This window comes from Zalophus californianus, chromosome 5 (assembly GCF_009762305.2).
Source record: "Zalophus californianus isolate mZalCal1 chromosome 5, mZalCal1.pri.v2, whole genome shotgun sequence".
Taxonomy (NCBI): domain Eukaryota; kingdom Metazoa; phylum Chordata; class Mammalia; order Carnivora; family Otariidae; genus Zalophus; species Zalophus californianus.
The window spans coordinates 57195005-57222517 of NC_045599.1; the positions used below are offsets into that span (position 1 = coordinate 57195005).

Consider the following 27513-nt stretch of genomic DNA (forward strand, 5'->3'; position numbering starts at 1 on the left):
GCAGAGCAGGAAATCAGAAGTTCCATTTTGGACACAATAACTCTGAGATGCCCAGTAGACATCCCTGTGAAGATGTAAATAGGCAGGTAGAGAAGGGTTTCTGGAGCTCTAGAAACAAAAGAGGCCATGTTTCGGAGACAGTGGCCTACAGATGGTGCTTAAAGTCATGGAAATACACGAGTCGGCCTAGAAAGAACCTGTATCCAGAGAACAGGACTGACAACCAATATTTAGGATATACCGACCTGGAGAGCTAGTCAGAGAAAGAGTCAACTAAGGAAACTGAAAGAAAGCCAGTGAGGCAGCAAAGAAACTAGCACATGTCATGATGAGGAAGACAAGGGAAAAAGTTCTTCAAGGAAGAGAATGATCAGCCATATGGAATAATTTAGACAGTTGGAGTAAGAAGAGGACAGAAAAGTGCCTATTAGATTTGGCAGGACAGATGACCTTCTCTGGCACAGCTTCTGTGGACTTGGGGGCAGAAGCAGGAGACCGTTGCTCTAGACCATTCTTTTGAGAATGGGGACAGAGGAGTAGCAGTGCAACTGGAGAGGCCTGTGGGGGTCAAGGTAGGGTTTTTTCGTAGATGGTGGAGATGGGTGTGCTGATGGAATGACCCATCAAGTAAGGTGAGAGAGCACCATGAGGAGGCCCAGAGAGGAGGGGTAGGTAATTACAGGAGTTCTGTCCTTGAGAGAGAGAAGGAGGAGAGAGTGGCGAGGACAGATTGACCTTGGATTGGTTACAACAGACCAACTGCCAATGCTCCTGAGGGAAGGCGGAGGGTACAGACAGGCACAGGTGGGTGAGAAGATTCAGGAGTGAGAAGATGAGATGTATGTAGTTCTCCCTGTGTTTGTGTTCTCAAAGAAAACAGGAGGTGGGGGTCAAGTGCATGGAGTAGAGTAGATGGCTAGAGATTTGAAGAGAGACAGAAGAAGGGTACAACTGAGTTTTGGAGGCTGGGGAAATGCTTATTGCAAAAAACGGTGAGGGAAAGGAGTGGACCCCACCCCTTTATATAAAGCAAGAGCACAGTGCATGTGCGCGCGCGCGCGCGTGCGCGCACACACACACACACACACACACACACACACACACACACACACACACACTAACCAGGGGGTCAGAGACCTACTTCACGGCTAACGAAGTACAGAAGGATGTGAACCGCAATGATCAGGCTAAACTTAGGCTGCTGGACAGAAGAATCTACACCTGAAAAAACTGCATTTTAAGCTGAGGAGAGGGGTCTCTGGACCAGCTAGCTCTCCTCCAGGATTAGGTTCTATTTGTTGTCCAATTTCCTCCATAGGCTGAAAACTGCTCGAATGGAATCACATTGCACTCAGTCTCTTTCCTCATCAATGTGATGTTTGGGAGCCATGAGAGTGAAGGGCAGTATTTCTAAGACCAGCTGTCAAAAGAGACTGAAGTCATAGGAGAGGCCATTGGAGAAGTCCAAGCAAAAGCCAGGAGCCTGAAGTTTCATAGAGAAGAGCTAAAGTTCTTCAGTTTAATTGCTGTCAATCATATAAGCAACAGAGCTGTAACTACAGAGAGCTGTGTGGCTTTCTTTTTATTTTGTTCTGTTTTATTTTATTTTATTTTATTTTATTTTATTATGTTATGTTAGTCACCATACAATACATCATTTGTTTTTGATGTAGTGATCCATGATTCGTTGGCTTTCTTAATGCTGATGTAAGAAATCACCACAGACTGGTTTTAAAGCACATAAGTTTATTATCCTAAAATGCTGGAGGTCGGAAGTCTAAATGAGTTGTCAGGGCTTCTGGGGGCGGGAGGGGAGAAGACAGCCCTCGCCTTTTCCGGCTTCTGCAAGCCGCCTACATTGCTTGGCTTGTGGCCCCGGCTACATCTTCAGAGTCAGCACTGTAGCACCTCCAGATCTCTCTCTGAGCAGACCTCCGACTTCCCTCATCACATCTCCTTCCCTCTCTTTCTCTTATGAAAAGGCTCTTCTGCTCATGTAGGTCAGGCCCCACTCTATGACGTAATCAGTCTACCTCAAGATCCTTAACTGAATCCCCCCTGCAAGGTACCTTTGCCATATATGGTAATGTAGTCACAGGTCTGGGCATGGGGACGAGGACATCTTTGGGCAGGGAGGGAGCCCTGTCCTAGCACCAGAAGCTTCCAGCTTTATCCACTAGTGTGATATAGTCCTGTGCTGTAGCTTTGCATTTGCTTCACTCAGCCATCTAAAGCTTTTCTTTTTGATCCAGTGTGTAAAATAATAGGATCTAGAGCTTTTAAAAAAGATACTCGTTATAAGAAACTTTCAGATCAAATGTGAAGTGAACAAGGTATGTTTTCTCTATTCCATCAGTTTTTTTCTGTGTTTTGGATATTTGGGACTTCAGAACTTCTGCTACATAAGACACTGAGAGTAGACATCCCCTCCTAAAGTTCATGATGTGGTTAATTTACCAATTCGCATAACCCTCAAGTATTAAATTCCCAGAAAATGTTTATTAATCTAAGATTAATGTACCATGTCATTGATGTTTACATCATTTGTCAACAAATTCTGTGTTTATGGGCAAGTGTGCATGCACATGAGGCTGGGTGTGGTATATGACTCTGCCTCAAATCCTGGTGGAGAAGATGCTGATGTGTAACTTCAGCTTTGTAACCCTGAGGAAGTTGTATCACCCTCAGAATCTCACTTGGCTTCTGTGTAATTAATGAATAAGTACACTGCTCTCCTGGGGATGGGGTATAAATAATACTTGACTTTTAATCACAAAAGCCCTTATAAGTGCCAAGTATTGCCAAAAACTAAAATTTTGCCATATGTAATTCATCTATATCTCTATAAATTTCCACTCTGTTTTCAATTAGATTTGATATCCCTCATGATTTCTCATTTAGAGTCATGTTTGAATTTAGCTTTCAACCATTTTATATTCATTCAAATATCGGCTTCCCTTAGTTCTTTTTTTTTCACTGTTATTTAAATTATATTTTATTATTTTATTATATTATTTATAAATATATAAATATATAATTATTATTACACTTATTTTTTACTTATTATTTCATTTCAGCTTTTGTTTAGCTCTTACACTTAGCTGTATAACTAGGGGACCCTGGCAGTGGGATTCTAATTATTCTCAGCAGTTTTCCTTTTAGTTTTTAAAGAGATTTCTGTTTGTATCCCATTATGCTTGTTTTTATTAGAGTAAAAATACTATTTATAAATTTTAGATTGTCTTGATCTATTTTATGACATGTGCATATGGAGAGATACCGCACCTGCCATTTCTTCACAATTGTACTGGTCAGGGTGCTGGCAGGAAACCAAGAACACCCTCACAGGGGATCGCTAAAGAGTCACGTGGAAACAGTGAAAAGAAACCAAGAGGGAATAATAAAGCACCTAGGAGCTAGCAGCAGGAGGGCATCTTGTACCTACCCGTGCCTCAAAGAACACCAGGGTGGAGGGATTGCCAAAAGCTGACAAGAGCCGTGGCTGTAGGAGAAGGTCCCAGGGGATGAGCATACCAACTGCCAAATCTCCCCCCAGCCAGGGGAAGGGAGAAGGAAAACAAGGGAAATAAATATCCTGAATGCTGCTCCCACCGTGCCAGACCCAGTGGAAGCCAATGGTCAAGGGAGCCAGTTGATGCCTCCATAGCAGTCCATTTCCCGGCACACGGCGGGGGCGGGGGGGAGGCAGTGACCCGGAGGAGCAAACAGAACATGCCCCAGCACAGAGGTCTATTGGAAAAATATTCCAAATTACTTTATCATGGGATAGTACAGAAACACACATGTACCCCCATACTTAAGACTTGACCCTTTGGTTTCTTTCTCTCACCACTGCTATTGGCGGTTGTAAAGTTGAGCTGGTCACCATGGCTAATGCCCAGATCGGCTCGTTTTTCTGTGAGTGTTAAGACTTAACAATACATTCACAGGGCAGATACCCACAGTGATTGGGGGGAGGGTCCTCGCTTTCCCAGCAGGCCATCTGAGAGGCGCTGTCCTTCACTCTTCCATTCTTTCCTTTCTAGGATGGAGCTTCAGCATGGGGTCAGCTTACCAGTTTCACAGTTGGCGTGTGTTCGTGATAGTCTGCGCGCTCCCCTGTGTCTCCTCGGTGGTGGCCCTCACATTCATGCCTGAAAGCCCACGGTTCTTGCTGGAGGTAACATGCATTACTGTGAATGTCTAAGGGAGCCACACACATTGGAAAAAGTTCCTTGTTTGCCTCTCTAGGAGGTACGTTTTCCCTTGCTACCATGGAACCATGGAGGGGTTGGTTTCGTGGAGATGTGCTTTAAAAGACCCGTGTGTGAAAAAGCTGCCTCGTGGCCTGAAAGCACTAATGTTCCTCCTCAAGCAAGTAACTTTTCAGTCAGTGAAGAGACTTTGTCTTTTTTATACATGAGCTTTTAGCAGCTAAAGATGCTATTTCTAGTTCTAGGCACATCCATTGAACTGCTCTTGTACTTGACGATATCCAGTGGGATATCCCATTTGTGCAATTACACCCAATTTGCTCTGACAACACAAGATGGTTATTGGAAAATCAGGGAGTATAAGGGTTTTACCTTTTAGCCCTTCAGTGTCTGTTCGCATTTCTTAGGTTGGAAAACATGATGAAGCGTGGATGATCCTGAAGTTAATTCATGACACAAACATGAGAGCACGGGGTCAGCCTGAGAAAGTCTTCTCGGTGAGTACCTGCTTCTCAGCAAATCTTCTATGCTGGGAGCCAGGAAACCTTTTCTGAAAAGGCCAGATTGTAAATTTTTCTCTCTACACCAGTTACACTCATCTTTTGGTTCCTCATATTTCCACTTCACTTAGACATGTTTGCGCTCACTGGCTCTGTGTGTACCGTTCAGTCTGCATGGAATGTTCTTACATCTTCTGGTTACCAAGTCTATTCTCAATGGGGAAAGCCAGTCTAAATTAATGAAAATTGGATGGATGGAATTTTTTGGAAGGAACAATGGTTTAAATATTTTTACATAGGCAGTCATACATTTAGACTAATAATGTTTTGTCTGAAATAGGTGTAGGCAGATACACAGTAAGACATAGGGAGACATAAATAAGATCTTCAGTATCTTATAAATAACACACAACTACAGGTGTTAAAACATATGAAATAGTTCCTCATTAAACAGTCTGTTGACATCTTATTTATTTCATTTTTACCTAGGAAACAAATTTTTCAAATTGTAAATATAGACTTAAGTTTGGCCTTCATCTAAATTACCACACATTCTTCCTTAGCACAATTTTTTATGCAATGTAATGGAGAAATGAAAGTCAGTAATGGATGTTCTCCATTGAGGACCTGAAAGTCTTTGAATAGGCCCTTCTTTTAAGCAGATGCACAACAGAGGAAGGATTTTTTTTAAATGAAAGGATCAGAAGGTTAGAGGAATCTTGAGGCATCATCTAGATACTCAATGTCACTTAACCCTTCTTAGCCACATGAGGGAAAAACCCTTTACCAGGGGGATCTTCTGCGAAGGAGAGCCTCTCCAGGGCCTCACTGTGCTACTTACCTGCTTTTTCCTCCAGAAGGTTTGAGGTACCAAATTCACACATGGTCATCCATGTTGTTACTAGATTAGGTGAGAACTGGGGGGAAGACTCCAAAAGAATGGATAAAACTCAGAGTCATTTATTATGTGACTTTCAAAGTCATTACATGAGTCCACCATGACAAATTTGTCTTTTTTCCTTATTATGCCTACAATATAGTGAATCTGCATGCATTCCTCCAAAGGCTTCTTTTAAAGCTCTTCTTCTTATGCCCCTACCTTAAATAATTGTTTTCCAGGACTCTATTTTTAGCTAATTTCTCTTTTAATCCTATATGCTTTCCTTAGCTGATTCTAGCTCTCTATCTCCTAATGGACAGCTCTCCTGAGCTCCAGACATACATGTTGAAGGCCTTCATGGACGTCCTTTTATATCCTTTCAAATCTGAATTTCTGAGTCTGAACTTAGCACCTTAAGAGTCTTCAAGCTTCTTCTTTTTACTAAATTCTACCAGAAGATACCACCAGTACCACAAACCGGAAAACCTTGGAACTACCCTATTTCTTTCTTCCCCTTTATCCCCACAATATTCGAGGAATCACTGTGTCCTATTATTTCCCATCCTAAATATCACTCCTCATTGTTCCGTACTTTTGACCCTACTGCCAACTGATTTCTTTCAGCCCTCTTTACTCACTGCCCTCTGCCCTTGGACTATTCTTTAGGAATCTAAAACTCTTTGTAGTTGGCTAATACCTTGTTTTCTCTCACAACTCAGGATGTTTGCACATGGTATCTCACGCTTGGAATGGCCTCCAAGTGGTTTACATACATGGCAAATGACATACTTCTCCATAAGTCCCAGCTTAGGTTCAGTCCATGAAGGCTTCTCTCATTCCCGAGTCAACTTGGGTGTTCTATAAAATACATCTCTCCCATCCAATATAGATCTACATTACAGGTTTTTTTCTTTGTATGGTAATTGCTGGGAGGATGTCAGTAATGGGTATTTTATGTTTGCATCTCTGTAGTCTTAGTGCTGGACCCGGTTGGTACCCAGTGGGTGCCCGTGAGTGAATGAACAAACAAACACTGATGAGTAGAGAAGAAGCAGCCTCCCAAAAATAATATGTTGAGTGATAAGAACACCTCTGTGATTTAAAAAAAAAAAATCTATAGAGTATCACAGAATAATGCCTCCATGGATTATTTTGAGCTGACTCTATTTGGAATCCCACATTTAACTCAGACATTATTTTCATTAAATACAGACCTCTTTGTTGACAGAGCCAGGAAGAGTCTACTGCTTACCTTGTATAATTTGGAAGATGCTGAGGGTCCCCAAATGACCACTGTCAAAAGATAGCCTGGGTACCTGGATTCTCACAAAAGAAGTGCTGCTTTGGATGTGGGCAGAATCTCCAGAAAAAGAGTGGTCAAAAGTTCAAAAGTGTTCAAAAGTGATCCCTGGCAGGGGTCACATTTGTGCAATTGCTGTGTTCTCTCTCGAAAGTTACATAAATATTGACTAACAGTGTAAGATGGGACAGGTCCACAAAAGGAAACCTTCTTTTTTTTTTTATTTTTGTTTTTTCTGTTTTCAGGCTTCGTTCTCTGTGTTGAAGTGTCTAGGTTCTCTCTCCCGTGTCTAGGTTCTTTTCCTGAGCAGAAGAGGCTAACTTCAGTCCTAGATGCAGCTTTTCACAGTGGTCTCCCATCATTTATCCCCTCTCTCACAGAAGAAACTGTTAGAACTCATTCTCTCGACTCTGCACCAGGCTCGCCTGTGGCTATTTGCTGACCAGCCGCTGTGGTGTTAGGCTACAGGAAAGGGAAAGACGGGGCATAAAATATAAAGATAACTTTTAGGAATACAAGTTGGATGGGGAAGCTTTAAGAACTGTGTTGAGGGGCCAAATGTATCAAATCAGTAGGCTCCAATGTAAAGTATGTACAATCGCTTCAGTCCAAGCAAAATAATTCTTATTCTAGAAGCTAATCTCTCTGAATGTTTTATCTGCGAAATGTGTGCCTTTATGGTTTCCAAAGAAGGACATTTGGGGCTCATATTACTCCATCCTTCCCTGTTCTTCTGCCTTGTTCCGTGGTATTCCCTCCTATTCATTCTTTATGCAGTTCTTTTAGGTGGTGTTGGGATGTGTATACCTTACGCCCATGGTCTCATGTAGGAATGGAATGATTATCAGATACCTGCTTACTTTTGTGGGAGTCGGGATTTGCTCCTCTCAAAACAAAAAACTCGGCCCTTGGCACTGTGTTGTTCTCTACAGGTCCACAGAATCAAAACCCCCAAACAAATAGATGAGCTGATTGAAATTGAGAGTGACACAGGCACGTGGTACAGAAGGTGTTTTGTCCGGATCCGCACGGAACTCTATGGAGTAAGTAACAGACCTGCCCCGAGTGCCAGCCAACATGTCACCTTTGAAGTTGGTCAGAAGCAGGGTTGATCGTGGCCGCCCTGAGTGGGACTGTGCCCCCTGCTGTCCAGGACACCTCATTTGCCTGCACGGGGACCAGGTGAAAGGACCCCCCCCTTGGATCAGTGGGCTAGCCAAGTCCATCTTTGGGAAGGGAAGGTGCTAGGCAAGGAGTCTTGGCAGGGCTGGGGCACACTGAAGTTTTAAGTTACTTTGTCCCTTGGCTTCCAGGCAGCTAAAAAAGGGAAGCTTGCAAGATTTGGTTTCCTAGAGCCTTCAGCCTTGACATTTGAAGTTCCAATGAGTCTGGCTAAAAGAAAAGTCAGTGTTTTTATAACTGGTGAAGGGGATTGGGGAGTGGGTTCACTGCATAACCGCACAAGAAAACTAACTCTTGAACATTTCACAGATTTGGTTGACTTTCATGAGATGTTTCAACTACCCCGTCAGGGAAAATACAATAAAGCTTACAATTGTTTGGTTCACCCTGTCCTTTGGGTAAGTAATATTTCAGTTCTTGGTGAATGAAATCTTTACATTTCCACACAGTAACTCTCAGTCACGCGGCTCTCCTTTCTTACACTGTTTAATGCTGTTAATATATTAGGAAAGATTTTTTTTTTTTCAGTTTAGATTTGCTGACCATGACAGTTTTTATAAATGACTTACCTTGGGGCGCCTGGGTGGCTCAGTCGTTAAGCGTCTGCCTTGGGCTCAGGTCATGGTCCCGGGGCCCTGGGATCGAGCCCCGCATCGGGCTCCTTGCTTAGCAGGGAGTCTGCTTCTCCCTCTCCCACTCCCCCTGCTTGTGTTCCCTCTCTCACTGTGTCTCTCTGTCAAATAAATAAATAAAAATCTTGAAAATAAATAAATAAATAAATGACTTACCTCATCTTATCACAAGGCTGGGTGACAAAACCAATAGTCCTTGGAAAGTCTGATGAGACTGTGGGTGATGTGCTCCCCATAGCTTCTCCACCCTCTTCTCCTTGTTTGCTTGGCACCAGCCACACTGGCCTCCTTGCTTTTCCTTGAACAGGCCAGAACGTTCCAATCTCAGGGAACTGCCTTGGCACTGCTCCCCGGACATTGCCCAGCTCATTTCCTCACCTCTTTTGAGACTTGGCTCAGATGTCACCTTCTCAGGGTCACCTTCCTTAAGCACTTACTTCATTGCAGCCCCTCAGTACTCCCTACCCCCTTCTCAGCCTTATTATTCCCCCAAAGCACCTTCCATCTTCTAATATACAAAAAATTTCTTTATTCTCTAGAGAATAAAGCTCTGTCTCCCCCTCTGTGGAAGCTCTGTGAGAACGGGGATTTTAAACTGTCTTGTTCACTCCTCTATGCCCCTGGCACATAGTAAGTGCTCAATAAGTAGTTACTGAACGACTAGAACCACCATATGTGGGTTCTAAGAAAAGAGGAGATAGGAAGAAAATATCAGAATTTTATTTGCTAATGGCTTTAGAATATTTGTGTCCAACTCTATTTTGTGTAATTTACTGTTTAAAAGAGGCAGTTAGATAATACCCTATACTTACAGGTCAGTTGGCTCTTAATGCCCTAGGAGAGCCCAACATCTGTGCCGCAGGTTCTATCTGTAAACATCCCTAAGTTAAAACAGGTGAGTGATCAAAGATGGTTGGTCTTTCATAGTGCCGTGAGGGGTGGTAAATGGAGAGACAAGGAAAGTGTGGATCAGAAGACCTAATACCTCGGGGCGCCTGGGTGGCTCAGTCGTTAAGCGTCTGCCTTCGGCTCAGGTCATGATCCCAGGGTCCTGGGATCGAGTCCCACATCGGGCTCCCTGCTCAGCGGCAAGCCTGCTTCTCCCTCTCCCACTCCCCCTGCTTGTGTTCCTGCTGTCACTGTCTCTCTCTGTCAAATAAATAAAATCTTAAAAAAAAAAAAGACCTAATACCTCATTCTGCTCTGTGACTTGGAGACACTACCAAGTTTTATTTCCTTATTTCCAAGTTAAGAGGGTAGATTCAGAATATGTAAAGTAACTCCCACTCAAGTTCTAGAAGACACATTAATCAATGAAGGCAGAGAAGGCTAAAAAGTGCCTACTATGTTCTAAACACTCAACTAGGTACAAAGATAAGTAGTCAAAAGTTCTATTCTTGATGTGGAGATTTACATGGTTTGCTAATATTTTGTTATTTATTGCTGACCACATTTTAAGCTTGATGGTTTCCTGGTAATATCCCTGAAATGTTAAAGAGTGGCTAGCATTTGGTAGATTTTCAGTAAATGTTCGCTGAATAAATGAAAAATTAGCTGAAACTCCTCCACGTCATTGATGATATACATTCCAGGCTAGTGTGCTGCCCTCATTGTTGCCACTTTCAAAGATTTTTGTCCTCAGTATATGAGTAGAGAGCAGTGTGATCGATGTTCCGTCCCTGAGTCATTTCTGCTTTAGTGGCCACCACTCACACCACCACAGTGATTTGGTCATGGTCTATGAAAAGAAGGGGTTGGAGATCTATGGAATCCTAAGGCAGAGATGTTTCAGAAATCTTGATGACAGTGATGAGGATAAACACTGACGTCTTTTGAACACTCACTATGTGCTAGGCACTTTGCATCCCATTTAACCAGAGTAAGGAAGGTGGGTACTGTCATTGCTCTGATATTAGACATGGGGCACCTCAGGCTGAGAGGAGTGTGCATCCAAAGAATCACCTGGAGGACTCCATCTCCAGAGTTTCTGATGCAGCCGTTCCGGATAGCACCCGAGAGTTTGCATTTGTAACGAGTTTTCAGGCGATGCTAATGCCGCTCATCCAGAGATCCTACTTCAGGAACCACCAACTTAGAGCAGCGCTCTCTAATAGAAATAAAATGCAAGCCACATATGTCATTTTAAATCTCCAAGCAGCCCCATGAAAGAAAATAAAAAGAAACAGATGAAATTAATTTTAATAATGTACCTTATTTATTAGCTCATTATGTCCAAAGTAGTGTAATTTCAACATATAATCAATATAAAAATGATTGACTTAATTTTACATTCTTTTTTTCATTAAGTCTCCAAATTTGATATTTTACACTTACAGCAGATCTCATTTGGATTAGCCACATTTCTTGTATTTTTTTAGTTTTTATTCAAATTCCATTTAGTGAACACACAGTATAATATTAGTTTTAGTTGTACAACATAGTGATTCAACTCTTCCATACAATACCTGGTGCTCATCACAGCAAACACACTCCTTAATCCCCATCACCTGTTTCATCCATTCTCCCGCCCCGCCCCCCCCCACCTCCCATCTGGTAACCATCAGTTCTCTATAACTAAGAGTCTCTTTCTTGGTTTTCCTCTCTTTTTTTTCCCCTTTGCTCATTTATTTTGTTTCTTAAATTCCACATATAAGTGAACTTATATGGTATTTATCTTTCTCTGACTGGCTTATTTCACTTAGGATAATACTCTCTAGTTCTGTCCACATTGTTGCAAATGACAAGATGTGATTCATTTTTACAGCCAAGTAATATTCCATTTATATGTACATATATGTAAACACACACACACACACACACACACACACCCCACATCTTCTTTATCCCTTCATTGATCAATGGGCATTTGGGCTGTTTCCATAATTTGGCTATTGTAGATAATGCCGCTATAAACATCAGGGTGCATGTATCCCTTTAAATTTGTATTTTTGTATTCTCTGGGTAAACACCCAATTGCTGGATCATAGGAATTTTTCCAAAGACCTATGAATGGCCCACAGACACATGAAATGTACCATCACTGATCATGAGGGACATACAAATCAAAACTATAATGAGATACCACCTTACACCTGTCAGAATGGCTAAAAGCAGCATACAAGACAACAGGTGTTGGGGGGGATGCACAGAAAGGGGAACCCTCTTGCGCTGTTGGTGGGGATGCAAGCTGGTGCAGCCGCTCTGGAAAACAGTATGGAGGGTCCTCAGAAAGTTAGAAATAGAGCTACCCTACGAGCCACCAAGTGCTCAGTAGCCCCCTGTGGCTAGAGACTGCTGTACTGAAGAGCACAGCGGAATGGCTGAGCTGCCCCCTGCTAGAGTCCTACGTAAGAGGGTACGGCAGAACGTGGGAATAACCTGGATTTTCAGGTAATAACCCAAATGACCCTTTTCCCAGCCTTGAACCATTTGAGAAATGGGTCTCTGCCCTTGGGCTAACAGTATCACAGTAATGTAGGCACCAAGAAATAGTCCCCATTAGTAAAAAGGTCATTCTTTAACAGTACTCAGAGTTTTGCGAGCCCAAGAGTTTGTACCACCAGACTAGGAGATGGGGTTCCTCAGTGAGGCCTGGGGTGATGAGACGAACATCAGGGTCAGGGAGCCCTGTGCTGGTGTAGGTTGCAGGTCCCTGCCCAAAGGCAGAGTGCAGCACCCCTATCCCTGGGGCTTCCCAGGCAGTCTCTGCAGCGTGATTTTTGCAGACTGACGCATGGCGGGGAGGGGACAGTACAGATGACTGCTTGAGGATTCCTTGTGTTGCAGGGAGCCGATCAGAATCACAAGTGCTTCTCCAGGAACCCCTGCCTCTCTGAAAATGTTGCGGGGTGGAGGGGGGGGGTCACTACCACCGGGTGTGCCAGCACCCGTACATACTCCCATGTCTTTGTCTTTGCAGGTACTATGGATTATCCGTGTGGTTCCCTGATGTCATTAAACATCTGCAATCGAACATGTTGCCCATTGAAAAGATCGAGAGAGAGAAATTTTCAAATTTCAGTGTTAACTTTACAATGGCAAATCAGTTGCACACGGGAGCGGAATACGACAACGGCAGGTCCAGAAACTTTGAAATAACTTAATTTGCTATCTGTTCTGAAAAATGTCTTTCTTCTGAGACTTCGCTGCATGGAAGCATGCACTCTTGCTTGTTTTTTGGTTTTTTGTTACTTTAGTTTGTACGCTAGTCATTTTCAAACTGAATTTGTACACGTCCAAATGAGCTTTTAAAAAAAAAAGGTGTATGTGTATCAGTCCTTGGCTTAAAACTGCTGCTGAAACCGCCGTTTCACGTTTGTGAAGTAGCGGAATTAACTGGTATGAAGAGAAAATTTAGAGACGCTGGAAAGCCACAGAAATAAGTCATGGAAGAGAAGAGTGAGGAGTGCGAGGAAGTAAGATGGGTGATGGTGTTACTTAATTCAGAGAAGAAACCCGAAGTGTAACTTGATGCCTGTCTCCCACCCCTGAAAAGGGGGACCACTTTTCAGAAGCCCTTCCTTCTCCGGGAGGCTGAATCAAGAAGTGGCGCTACATCGTATCAGGAAGACTTTCCCTTAGAGCAGAGGAATGATTCCTCAAAGTTCAGGGCTTTGAAAATACGGAATAAGTTAGCAAAGGACGTTTTTGAAGATGGAATCTGGAATGCATCTTGATAAGGGGAGAGAACTGGCTCAGGAAGGTGGTTCCAGTGCATTCTTTCAGGGAGGGAAAGGGATAGACAGGGCCATTTGTTTCTATCCGTTAGTTGTTGTCTGAGCAAATAATGGCTGATGTGAGCTCCTGGTGGTTTACATTATTCTTAGGAAATTGTGCCAAAGGCAGAAATGGTAAAAGTAAAAAATTTTTTAAAAACTGAACAAAGTTCTGCAGGGCAAAACCACTGCGGAAGGATGAAAAAGAATTCTATAGGATGCTTATGGTTTCTATAACGAAAGGGAGAATTATGAAGTAGGAGAGAATTGTTTAAATTGGCAGTTCCATGAGGGGCCTAATCTTTATGCAAGGCGTGTAGGATCACCTTCACTCTCCCACATAAAATACCAACCAGAGTCTGTGCTTGTTTTTCCACGGAAACCTTAGAGTGCCGTGCTCGGTAATGGCAGGGTAAAATTTTACTTCATTTATTTTTAAAAGTATTGTTACTCCATTAGAAATATGTCTGATATGTTTGTGTCTCTGACATATTTTAAATGATGCCTGTTAAAGTTCTAAGCCGATTCTTCAGCCACCACCAGGAAATTTTTTTACATTAGCAATATAAGGATTAGCGATTTTAATAGTACTAAAATCCCTGTAAAACATATATATTTATTTTAGAAGGTGATAGAATTTTTATTGATTTTTTGTTTGTCCTTGAGGGAAATGGGAAATGCCACTAACTCTTTTTTTTTTTTTTTTACAAAGAGCTTTCTTTCCTATTCAGTATCATAAAATGGCACCACTTTTCAATGCTGTGGTACTGATCTGGAATAGCCTCCAGGGTAGACTATCATGAAGCAAAGCAAAAGGTGTAGAATAGTGTGTCTCACTTGCTAGCACTCCATAAATAGAATGCTCCTCAAGAGCACATGAGAAACTGGCCACACTGGCCATAAGAACTGGGAGAGTTGAGGATGGCTGGGAAAAGACTTACTTCATCCTTTTTCAATGTTTTCAATTTTGTACCCTGTGTACTCTATGTACATATTATCTATTCATAAAAAACCTAAAATGGTTTTCCCTTTCGAAATTCATCTATTTCAGAAAATTGCTAATATTCTTAAAATGTGTCGTTATTGGGGCACCTGGGTGGCTCAGTAGGTTAAGCGTCCGACTCTTGATTTTGGCTCAGGTCATGATCTCAGGGTCGTGAGATCAAGTCCCACATCATGCTCTGCACTCAGCGTGGAGCTAGTTTAGGATTCTTTCTCCCTCTCCTTCTGCCCCTTCCCTGCTCACTCTCTCTCTCTCTCTCAAAAAAAAAAAAAAGGTTCCATTAATTATTCTTCTTTAGTGGATAAATTTATGGTTTAGATGGTTTTACTCTAGACCCGTGGAGTAAAGGTTGAAATAAGATTATTTTTTAAGATGGTGGTGTGTTAGGCCACAGTGCACTTTAAGCTGACAAAAACAATCAGGCATTAAGGTGAGAACAATTTTGAAAGTACTAAAGAGCGTATAGCTTTTAAGTCGGTCAGCTTGCTTACCTGGGAGGCTCAGACCCTTTCTGCCCCGAGCGGTATTTGGTATAATAACTTATTCTCCAGTTGAACAAGCATTTTCATCTCAGTGACTGGCTAAGTATACATTCATGGTTTCTTAATAACTTACCTAGACACAATGTGACTTTTGATCCCTGTCTTCTGGGAGTCCTTATCAACACGGACAGATCGGAGTCGTAGACTCTTTTAAGATGTTAGGATCATCACGACTATTATCATCTTCACCATCTAGAATCACTCCCCCCCCAGCCCCTTGCAGCACCCAAAAAGGTATCTGAGCAGGTTTCATCATTCTACACTTTTCCAAAAGAGCAAAGCTCTCTCATCGCTCTGCCTGGTTCAAGCAATACCTGTTGGCTTTGAGAAGAAAAATATTCATGGAAATGAGAGTGACCTGTGAGTTTCTTTCTTTCTATGAGCCCTGAGTTCATCATTCCTCACATAAATGAAGCAGAATTCTCGTGTTGTCTCTTCAGAATAACCAGAAAGCCCTATAGGAGAATGAAGAAGACTTGAATTTTTAGCTTAGGAAACAGACTTCCATTAAAAGTGAGCATGGGAGCACATTCTAAAGTTCGAGCCATTAACCTCAAATAGAGAATTTTCAAATAAAGGCACATGATCAAGAGCAAGAGGATAGGATTAAAAATAAGGAATCGGTAGCCACAGTTAATCTCCAAACTCTCCACCTTCAATAGCATACTCCACAAAATCTTTTACCAACATTGCAAAGCTAAATGAAGTTATCTTGAATGCCAGCTCTTCTGCTGGAAAATAATATCGGTGAGCCAGGAGATAGCCAAAGGACAGGCTGCATGAGGAAGAGGGGAAGCTGCGAGCCCAGAAGATCCAGAGACTAATGTCTCTATGGAGAGTCCGTAGGTAGTGGGGCATCAGATCTCTAAACCTGTTTGACTTCACTTTGAACCCTGATGGACACAGTCATTGATAAGAATTTTTCTGTGTGTTTTCTGGGCAGGTTTCTAGGGATGAAGTTCAAATCTGTAACTTTCAAAGATTCACTTTTTAAGGCCTGCATCTTTGAGGATGTGACTTCAGTCAACACCTACTTCAAGAACTGCACATTTATTGACACTGTTTTTGACAACACGGGTAGGTGTGCTACTTAGCCGTGCCTGGGGCCTCTTCAGATGGCCCCGTTCTTGGCAGAAACGTGACACCCCTGTGACATGTGTGGGCAGCAGCTTATGCAGAAAGTAGAAATTAAAGTGTAAAGGAACGGATTTCCTTAATCGGACCGGATCATAGTTAAGCTTTTATTGTTTGTCTCTGTCGGATTTAATGCAAATGGGACTTGCTGAAGTTCCAAGTTAAAATAAAAAAAATCCTGAGGCGCCTGGGTGGCTCAGTCGGTTGAGCGTCTGGCTCTTGATGTCAGCTTAGATCATGATCCCAGGGTCATGAGATTGAGCCCAGTGTCAGACTCCACACTGAGCATGGGACCTGCTTAAGATTCTCTCTCTCTCTCTCCCCCTCTGCCCCACCCCCACCCACCCTACTCGTGTGTGCACAATTTCTCTCTCTCTTAAAAAAAAAATCCTTTAATTTTTTAAAGAGGTTTTATTTATTTCTTAAACCCACAGGTGGGTGGAGGGGCAAGGGGAGAAGCAGACTCCCCACTGAGCAGGGAGCCTGACACGGGGCTCAATCTCAGGACCCTGGGATCATGACCTGAGCCAAAGGCAGATGCTTAACCGACTGAGCCACCCAGGCGCCCCTCCTTTGAGTAATGTTTGAAGAAAAGAATTACCCTGTAGTTTATTTGTTTGTTTGTTTGTTTGTTTGTTTATAATCCCGGCTTCAAAATTTGATGTCCACTTAAGTGATCATGCCTGAGCCGCAGCGAACAGAGATGGACAACGCATGGCTGTTTAATCAGATAGTTTTTTAGTGCAATCCTGGTAATGGAGTTTGGAAAACTCCCCGGGGGAAAAGAGGGGCGGGGGGAAACTGATTGAGCACCTACCATATGCTGGTTCCTACTCTCCGTCATTAGACATTATCTCATTTGGTGAGATAATAGTGGAGACTTGGAAAAACTAAGTAATTTGGCCACATTCTTAGACCTGGTAACAGCTAACAGTTTTATCTGACGGCAGAGCCCTTGCTTTCCCACCCCTGCACTCTGGTGTGTCTGTCCTGAGTCCGAAATAACAGGCCAGCACTGGCAGGAGTATAGCGCTACCTTGTTGCCAGCTAGTGACTGTCCAATAAGGGCAACTCTTACTCCTTTGGGCCTTCCTCCACTTTGACCTCAACTTCTACATTCAGCCTCAATGGGCCCAAGGAAAGTCCTGTTCCTCCTCTTTGCCTCCGAGTCCCTTAAAGGCTGATTCATCCACATCTTGAAACAAATTGTTTTTGTAATTGTGGTATGAAAGCTATTAGTACTGTAATGATAGTACTTATGTAACGTGATAATTAGAACAAAGTAACATTATAAAGAAGTAAGCAAGTAATGTAATTAGCGATGGCCAACCATAAAAAAATCAGAGAATAACTGGACTCTAACGTATTCTTTTATTCAACTTGTAATGTGAGGTTCTAGACTAGCCCCTGTGCTTTGGCCAGGACCTGAAGCCCTCAAGTTTACAATACCATGTTTCTTTTCTGAATTCTTGACTGGCTTTCTTAGATTGGTGCGCAACTATAGAGAGCTTGATGACCTGTCTTTGTGTCCACAGATTTTGAGCCATATAAATTCACTGATAGCGAATTTCAAAACTGCTCATTTTTTCACAACAAGACGGGATGCCAGATTACCTTTGATGATGACTATAGTGCCTACTGGATTTATTTTGTCAACTTCCTGGGGACATTGGCCGTGTTGCCAGGGAACATCGTGTCTGCTCTCCTGATGGACAGAATTGGGCGCTTAACGATGCTAGGTATGTGCTTGGTTTCATATAAAATAAAAGAGCTGCCCTTGTCATCTCCGGGGAACCTGGTCCCCACTATATTCCCTGCCCCCTTAGGGATATGTATCCCATAGAGATGAGGAGAAATTCCTTAAGACCTTTCATGAGGACTAAATTTCAGTGAAAATTATGTCTAATTACATTTCATTTGAGGTGCTTCCATGAGTTAACAGACTGAAGAACTAATTATGTGTGACTAATGTATATTTTTCCACTTAAGTAGCTGAGTAATTGACGATGTGCATTTCCTGCTTGCTGTGTTCAGAAGGCAGTTGGGGAGGCAAACCTTTATACAGGTGAGGCTACCTGTTCCTGAGCCTTTGGAGTCCAGGCCACGTCCTCCCCTTGGGATTCAGTTTTGCTGAGAGATGTCGAAGACCCAAGGATCATTCTCTCCTAAGATGGCGGGAAACATGGCAGCCTTTTGTTGGCTTCGTTGGCAGGTGGCTCGATGGTGCTTTCGGGGATCAGCTGTTTCTTCCTCTGGTTGGGCAGCAGTGAGTCCATGATGGTAGGCGTGCTGTGTCTGTATAATGGATTGACCATCTCTGCCTGGAACTCTCTGGATGTGGTCACTGTGGAACTGTACCCCACAGACCGCAGGTATGTTGAAATGGGCCTCTAGGAAGAGGCACTCTGGGCTTCTTGGGACCACAGAGAAGTCACAGAAAAATAAGCCAAACTGTCATTTCCCAAAGGAAGTGAAAATCCAAAAAAATACCTGGTTTATGAGGCTGTAGTTTTCACTCATACCTTTTAAAAAGAAACTGTCAGGGAATATAGTTGCTAGCAGGAATAAGTGATCGGGCAGTGAAACTAGTGAAGGGATTTAATTGTGTCCATGACTTAGTTTGTTGGCTGACAATATGAGCGACCTATAATGCAGTTGTGAGGGGTAGGATTTAATAGCCTCTCTTGGACCACATTTTCAGCTGCTAATCAGTCCTGAGAGGACTCTTAACCTTCCTTTGCAAGTGTCTGCATGAGCTTTGTATTAAGCAACCACAGAGAAGTCTCTAGACCATATCTCTTGACCTTCCTGGTCTGTTGGAGGAAAGCCCAAGGTATTTCCAGTTACAACAACAACAACAACAAAGATTCCTAGTTGAAGAAAGTTAGGCATCAGTCCCAACATGAAGGTAAAAAAGCATCTTATATCAGAGAAAGGACTAAAAGATAGACTTTTGGGGTCGAGCTGTAGCAGCTGAATAATTAAAAGAATAGAAGCCCTGTTTTCCCATTTGACATGAGCAAAGACAAATGGCCTTTTCCTTCTTTTATTTCGTGTATACTTTGTCACCATGGGAGCCCTCTCTGCTGAGGGATGCGGTCAGTATCTTCTGAACTTTGAAATGGAGGAGGGATTTTCCTAGGATTATGCAGAGACATTTGGGGTAAGAATTTTCAACAACATCTGTTACTGACCATATAGGAACATTATAGGAGCTATATACCCATCTCCTGCAGAACATCTCAAACTCTTGTGGATGTGTCCTTATCCAAGTTCTACTAGACCCTCAGTAACCTCCTACTGAATGTTTAGGCTCTGAAAGGAACCATATACTCCACATTCAGCATCTCCTTCAGTCATTCAACAAACATTAATTCTCTGCTGTGAACGAGCTCCTGGGGTGGATGCCATGGGCCTTGGGATGAGGGTGCTGCCAAAAAAAAAAAAAAAGAATGAAAGAAAGAAAGAAAAGATTAAGACTCTGCAGTATCCACTGAGCATTCTTTTATCAACCTCTCTTCCTGCAAACTGGGCCCAGATGTGGATTAAACTGTACATTTAAAATAAATCCCTTATTGTTAAAGCCACACTATGGCATAGCCGGATGCCTTTATGTTACACGTGTCAGAGTTTGCTACTCTTTAGCTGGATCAGCTGCTTATCCCTCTACCGTACGGGATGGAAGGATGAATATTCTTCTATGGCAAAATCTGGCTTAAAAAAACAAAAAGCAAGAGGGGAAAGGGTGCAGGGTTTGAAACATGGCGGACGACATGGACCAGCAACAAACTACCAACACTGTAGAAGAGCCCCTGGATCTCATCAGGCTCAGCCCGGATGAGCGAATTTATGTGAAAACGAGACATGACAGAGAGCTTCGAGGCAGATTACATGCTTATGATCAGCATTTAAATGATATTGGGAGATGTGGAAGAAACTGTGACTACTATAGAAATTGTTGAGGAAACGTACCAAGAGATATATAAATCAACAAAACGGAATATTCCAATGCTTTTTGTCCAGGGAGATGGTGTTGTACTAGTTGTCCCTCCTTTGAGAGTTGGCTGAAACAAAGAATTTATCCTGTATGGAATATAGGAGCTTTTGTATGATTGCCTCTTTAAATGTAGAAGACACTCAAAAGAGAAACCTGTGTAAATTTTGATATTAACAAATGACCAAGGATTCTTCCACTCCTGAAACGAGTTGATTTGCGGATAATTAAAAAATTCTCAGGCTAAAGGGCATTTTAATTTTTTTCCAACCCTTTCAATAGATGTGATCACCAAGATGCAAAAAAAACAAACCAAAAAACAAGAAACAATGAATTGGGCAGGTTCCTCCGATGAGAAACATGGACCTGCTGTAATTCAACAGAATTTGTTGGTAAAAACAGAAATTGCTGTTTGTGTTTGCTCGGGTCCTCTGAGAAGCAGAGGGCAGGACAGAACTAAACGTGGGTGAAAATTTTAGTAGGAGACATGGCTGTGTGAGAGAAAACAGGGAGGGTGGTGAAGTCTGGGAGAGCTGCAGGCACCATGAGAGGGGTGCCTTATGAATAACTGAAGGCATGCCTCTCACTCAGGTTTTAGGAGCTAGGAACCGGGACAGAGACCACATGTATTCCTTAGACCACACCTTTCCACTGTGTCAATGTCACTATAATTCTTCAATCCTCAAGATCTCAGCATCAAAGGAAAGCATAACATAATGATTGCCTGATGACATTTCAGCTTTTTTCCCAGGTTAGATCACGGACAGTTATGGCACATAATTTGAGGGGCACGAAAGGGGGTAGAAGGACCCTCACAAACGCATTTTAGTGGAGTCCTTATAAGATCCAGTTTGTTCATGGAGATGTGAGGGACCATTTTTTGGAATAGAAGCTTAGGGAAACTTTTTAGGATATTCTTTGATACTCTCTCACACCAAATATATGGTGTCTTTTCCAACACCAACCAGTTCTCCAATTCTGACACTACGCGGGGCTGGTATCAGAGCCTACAAGTGAAAGGGCTCAGTCCCACAAAACCGCCCCGTTTCCGATGCTCGCTGCAAATGGGGTGCCCAGGCAACTCACACTTCTGCCCAGCCAACTGCAGATTTGTGTATTTCCACAGCCACGAACAGGTTTGATAATTGGCTAGATAAAGAAGTACCTAGGGTGAGCTACAGAGGAGTCCGAAGTGCATGAACCTCCATGTTCCCATGGAGTTAGTTAGGCTACACTACCACCATCCTTACATGTGAATGCATTCACCAGTCTGGAAGCTCTCTTGATTTATAGAGGTTTCATTATGTAGGCATGTTTGATTAAATCCTGGGTCATTGGTGACTGAATTTAATCTCCAGCACCTCTCCCCTCCCCAGAAGTCAGGGGTGAGGTAGGAGGCTGAAAGTTTCAACTCTCTATTCACATGGTTGGTTATTTCCAGAGACCAGCCCCCATCAAGAAGCTATCTAGGAGCCCCTCAAATTAAAGCAGAGGTGATATGAAATTTTCTGTTATTATGCAGAAAGGCTGAGATTTTCAAGATTGATATAACCCAGTGTTCCCTGGAGCGGGTGAGGGCGGCATTGCTGCTCAGAAGCTGTTAGGGGAATTCTAAAAACATGTACAACATGTAGAGAGGGGGGAGTCTAGCAATCTCAGTGTTTTCCCCCATAGATGAGGTGGTGTTTCCTTTGGCTGCTTTCAAGATTTTTTCTTGGTCTTGGTGTGGATTTCTTTGGGTTATTATGTTTGAAGTTTACTCAGAGTCTTGAATCTGTAGGTTTGTGTCTCTTGACAAATTTGCAAGACTTTCAGTCATTATATATTTGAATATTTTTTCTCTTCTTCTGCCTGAACTCCAGTGACATGAGTATTAAATCTTTTGTGATAGTCCCAAAGGTCCTTGGTGCTCGGTTAATTTGTTTTCAATCTATTTGCTCTGTTTTTCTTTTTGGAAACTTTCTATTGTTCTCTTCCAATTCACTGATTCTTTCCGCTGACTCCTCCATTCTGCTGTTGAGCCTAATCACTAAGCTTTTTTGTTTCTATTTTTTCTAGATGTTTTCTATATTTTATGTGTTTCGAGTGTGTTCATGATTGCTCACTGAAGCATTATTATCATGACTGCCTGAAAATCTTTGTCAGATAATACTAACATCTCTGTCATCTCAGGTTGGCATCTCTAATTGTTTTTTCTATCTGTTTGAGATCTTCCCAGTTGTTCTTAGGATGAGTGATATTCAATTGAAAAGTCATTTTCCTATTATCGTATGAGACTTTATTTTTTTTTATTATGTTACGTTAGTCACCATACAGTACATCATTAGTTTTTGATGTAATGTTCCATGACTCATTGTTTGCTTACAACACCCAGTGCTCCATGCAATATGGTATGAGATTTTAAATCTCTTATAAACCTTTAGTTTCTGGACACATCCCTGTGGGGAGAAAAGGGTGCAATGCCTTATTATTGCCTGGTGAAGGTAGATATCCGGTGTCCCCACTCAGCCTCTGGGGACACACAAGAAGGGGGGATATCTTCATTCATGTTGGCCAGCAGTGGGAGTCCAGGCTCTCCTCACGATCATGATACCATGGAGGGAAAGAAGGGAGAAGGGAAGGAGCTCATCACTGGCCAGCAAGGATGAAACTCCCTACTTAGCCTTCCCTGATACCACTTCGGTGGTGATATGGAGTCACCACGTCACAGTTTTGTGAGGGTGGACGTCTAGGCTCTCTCCTAGGCTTTTGCTGGTGTGGCTGGCATTTGGGCTATAATTTTTCTGGTGTTCATTTAGAGGAGAAAGATTATTGTCTAAACATTTTCTGTCTTTCTAGGCTTGCCCCTACCCTGGTCCTCTGGCTAGAGAGAACAGGTTTGTTGGGGCTTTTTAAATAATCTGTTGCTGGTGGTATTTCCACGTTGCCATCTTCTTCAGTTCCAAGTCTGAGATCAATGGAGCAAAAGAAAATGCAGGGAACTCACCACTCCTAAGCTCAGATTTGTCTGAGATCAGTGGAGCAAAAGAAAATGCAAGGAACTCACCTAAGGTCCCTAGCACCTCTGCCTTTTTTCTGTCTTTCAGAGTTTTCTTGTTTGCTTTTTAATATCCAGTATTTTTAGCTGTAGTTAGTGGGAATGCTCATGAAAGTATGACTACTCCATCTCCATATGAATTTTAGTATTGTTTACTTATTCATTCAGCCTTTTTTTTTGAGTGCCTGTGATACAGCCATGAATAAGCCATTTGTGGTCATTACTCTCACAGAGCTTGTGGACAAGTGAACATCAGGTATAAGAGAGTGAGGTCAGGGTCATTGTGAGGGAAGTACGTGGTGTTGTGAAAGCAGAGAAGAGGGCTTCTTGAAAGAAGTGACATCTGAGCTGAGACCTGAAAAACAGTAGGTGATAGCTCGGCAAAGAGATGGAGAAAGAACATCTCAGACGACGTATGAAATACTATCTGAAAACTTCTGGAGGCTAGAGTTAACAGAGGCAAGCAAGGAACAAATCAGGAATGATCTTGTAAATTGCATCATCCTATGGGCAATGGGGAGCCCTTGAAGTGTTTTAGGAAGAAGAGGGACAAGCTCAGAGAAGGGCTAGAAGTTTACTCTGGTGGCCAGAAAAGAGGCAGGAGGACTGGTTAGGATGCTGAAAATAGTGATGTGAACCAGAAAAATGTGGATAGGAAAGGAGCTAAATCAACATTTAACATGTTCACCGATATTTAGAGATATAATAAACAAAACTTCACGGTAAGTTAGATGGTAGGGTGAGGAAAGAGGTCATCAAAGATGATTCCAGTTTCTGCTTGTAGAGTTGAGTGGATGGTGATGGGCATTTTGAGACTGGGACACAGGAGCGAGAGAGAACAGGTTTGGGCTGGGGTCGGGAAGCTAATGAGCTGCCATTGTGGATGTGTTGGGTTTTCATGTCAACATGATGTCTGATAGGCATTTGGATTATTAGGTTTGGATGCCAGAAAGACACCTGAGCTGGGGATAGAGTGTTCATTCACTAATTCATTAAATTTTGGATGATTTTGGAATATGTGTCATGTGGCAGCAATTATTCTCGTTCTTGAGGTACAGCAGTGAACAAAATAGGCAGAAAAACCCTAGCTTGATGGGCTTATGTCCTACTTGGAAAAGACAGCCAATAAACAATTAGATAAGTAAAGTAGTTATATCAAATGGTCCTTAGTGCTATAGAGAAAAGTAAAGCTACATATGGGCATAGAGAGCCCTGGAGTCCGGGAGCTTACAATTGTTAACAGGATGGTCTAAGAATATGCAACTATAAAAGGTGACATTTGAGCAAAGACGCCGGAAGATACTTGGGAAGAGAACATTCACAGCAGGGGCAACAGTGAGTGCGAAGGTCCTAAGGTGTAAGTGCTGGAGGCCAGTGGGAGGAGGGGCAAAGAAGCTTGTCACACTGGAGCAGCATAAGCAAGGTGGACGGTAAGAGGCAATAGGGCAGAGTAGACACGAAGGACTTCGATCTTCATGAAAATCCATTGGAGGGTTTGGGGCCAAGTAGCGACATGATCTCATGTATGTTTAAAAGGAGAACTGGCTTTTGTGTTTAAAAATATACTACAGAGAGTCGGAGGTGGAATCAGGGAGAACAATTAGGAGTGCCCTCCAACAGTTGTGGCAAGATACAGTAGTGCCAGTGGGTGTGGTAAGAATTGGTTCGATTCTGCAAATATGTGGAAGACCAACGGGCATTGCTGAAAGATTGGATGTGAGGTATGGGGGGTAGGCGGTGGCGGGGGGGGGGGGCGGATATGCAGAATGACTTCAGGGTTTTTGACCAGAGCCACTGAAAGGCTGGGGTTACCTTGGCTGATATAGGGAAGATTGTGTCAGGGGGAAGTTAGGGAGGAAGTATCAGGAGCTCAGTTTTGTTCCTGTTAAGTCTGAGATGCTATGAAATATCCAGATGGAGATGTCAACTAGGCAGTTGCATGTATGAGATGAGAGTTCAGGGAAGAGGCCTGGGTGGGAGGTAAAGTCCTGATGTCAGATGACGCCATCAAAGGACGATGTGTAGGGAGAGAAGAGGGGAGTTGTGAGGACTTAGTCCGGAGACAAGGGAGAATTCAGAGGTGCAGCTGATGAGGAGAAGTGAGGAAGGAAAACTGAGAAGGAACTAGGAGTGAGGTAAGGAGAAAAGGCATGAGTTAGGTCCTGGGAGCCCAGTGAAGAAAGTAGTTCAGGAAGAGGGATTGATCAGCTGTGATAGATGCTGCTGGTGGACCAAACAGACGAGGGGAATTGATGACTTGAATTGGGGTTATGGCAGCAACTTAGGTCCCGGCATGACGGTAAAGATAAGGGCCTGCTCACTAGTATCATGGCAAAATCCCAGTGGCCAGACTGCCCGTCATGCAACAGTTGATCCTGAGGCAGGATCAGGGTTGACCTACCTTGAGGTTTAGTTGACTTCTGCGCCCCAGGCAGGGCTGAATCCTCAGGTGGGAGAGAAATGGCCCCATGTGTAGAGATAGGAGGACCTTAGGGACAGTCAATGAGTGTACACACATGCATGTGTGAAGACAAGCAGCCATCCCTTTATTCTTCTGCACTCTTATGACATCGCTCTCCTGGCACCCAGGCTGGTGACAATATGTGGAGACCAGGCAGTAGGGTTAGAGTGGCCTGGCAGGTAGTTGAAGGCAAAAGGAAACAAACAGAGACCTACAGAAGAATGATGTGTCTGAAAAGGCAAAGGGTCGAGTCGGGGTAAATCCATCAAGGTATGAAGATCCAGAGTCAGCACAGCCCGTAATAGTAGAAATCCAGAAACTCAGGCCAGGAGAGTAGAGAACCAAAAACGCTCATCCAGTGCTCACCCTGGCCGGCCACCTCCATTTGATCCTCCCTCTTCGTCCCAACTCTGCACCGACAGCTGGGGATCCTTGTGGAGGCCGGGTTCCCAGTGTCCCCGAGGGACCACAGTGATTGGGACTCAGTGGTCCACGCGGGACGCTTCTTCCTCTGACTCCAAATTCTGAGGTGTGGCCTTGAAGGAGAGAGTAGTACTGATTTATGCCAGGATCTGGGGATGATGGAAAAAGCAAACAAAGTTGAGTATGTGTCCGTGAGGCTGGGAAGACAGGACATCTTTGAGAAGCATCGTAAGGGAAGAAATGGAGAGCAGAGCAGAACGGTAGATCTTTGAAGTGTGAGCATTATTGAATATACAAATCATTGTATAGTATTTTGAGAGTTTCTAATTATCCCTACACACATCAGCCCCTGTCTTGTGTCAAAAATAAGCAGGGAACCTATTATCTGTAATGTAAACAATGGGCAACTGATAAGATATGAGATTATTCTCGTAGATGAGAAATATGACTGCAGCACTGTACCAGAGATAGAACAGATTTTCCCAGCTTGCCAGAAATCTAAAAGGGGGCACCTTACCCATGGAACACGTTGGTCCAGGGGAGTTTCCTTTTCCATCGTTTCTCCACACCCAGGTGCTGCCACCATCTAAACTGTCTCAGTCCTCTTTGGACTGGGAGATGCCAAACACAAGATACAGTCCATTTATTGGGTTTAGTCAGGCTGGTTGGACTCCATCCCCTGTATTCTAACTATGAGAAATATCATAACTTTTCCCTCATCTCTTTGAATCTTCAAAGAGGAGACAATGTGTAATGATAGGTTGACCTGGATTTACCTAGTATTCGTTAACCCCATTCTTTAGCTCCTTGCCTTTTCTCTCCTCCTCAGTCAAGGTTTTAGACCACCTGAAAATCCTAAACGTAGCCACCTGATGTAAGAGACTCATGCACGGGGTCATTTGGGTTCTCAGTTCTGCCTTGCTGTCGTTCCGTGTCCAGCCAGTGACTTCCCACTGCCACCCTGTGGGAGTGACAGAGTTCCACTGCGGGACACTTCCTGTGTCCTTATGACCCAGTGGCCACTTTGACCCCTTCTCCATGGAGCTCAGGGCGAGGAGCTCCCACCTTGTAAATGGTGAAACCCAAGCTGTCCCCACGCCAGCAGGCCTGTGTCCCAGGTACTCGTCCAGCAATGTGCTCCTGCCTTTCTCTGGCCACCGACCCCCCCCCCCTTCTTCCCCCTTACACATTCACAGTTTCACACATGACCTCAGAAAGCATTTGAAAGTCAACCTGTGATTGTTCCCACCTGCTACTCCCTGCTCATCCTGGGCAGCCAGCCGCTGCTGTCACCCGGTGCCATGGGAAGGTCCTTTTCTTCCATGAGCTAACCCAAAGCATCTGCCCAGAATTAGCCACCCGAAGCCCCTCCCCATGCTCGATCCTGAAGGTCTTCTACCCTGGATCTCGTACTGACCAGCTGTGTGACCTCAGCGAGACCACTCAGCAAAACTGTGCCTCATTCGTTTAAGAGACAAAATGACGACACGCTGCAT

The 27513-nt window shown here is 43.3% G+C and overlaps 1 protein-coding gene, 1 long non-coding RNA gene and 1 pseudogene across 4 annotated transcripts in view; 2 read left to right on the forward strand and 1 right to left on the reverse strand.

Annotated features, from left to right (window-relative positions):
* SV2C (synaptic vesicle glycoprotein 2C) overlaps positions 1-27513 on the forward strand; it is a 198670-nt gene that overhangs the window by 156908 nt on the left and 14249 nt on the right. For all 3 annotated transcript variants that reach the window (XM_027606820.2, XM_027606821.2, XM_027606822.2), the window contains 8 exons: positions 4047-4180; positions 4622-4711; positions 7827-7937; positions 8386-8474; positions 12628-12786; positions 15912-16045; positions 17638-17841; positions 18315-18474. In XM_027606820.2, the coding sequence (XP_027462621.1) occupies positions 4047-4180; positions 4622-4711; positions 7827-7937; positions 8386-8474; positions 12628-12786; positions 15912-16045; positions 17638-17841; positions 18315-18474 (1081 nt within the window). The remainder of the gene's footprint in view (positions 1-4046; positions 4181-4621; positions 4712-7826; positions 7938-8385; positions 8475-12627; positions 12787-15911; positions 16046-17637; positions 17842-18314; positions 18475-27513) is intronic.
* On the reverse strand, positions 8907-25594 carry LOC113929716. The gene is made up of 3 exons (XR_003522298.2): positions 25535-25594; positions 10671-10815; positions 8907-9006 (listed from the first exon to the last, which is right to left on the reverse strand). It is a non-coding gene; the product is annotated as an uncharacterized LOC113929716 (long non-coding RNA).
* On the forward strand, positions 19864-20170 carry LOC113929715 (annotated as a pseudogene).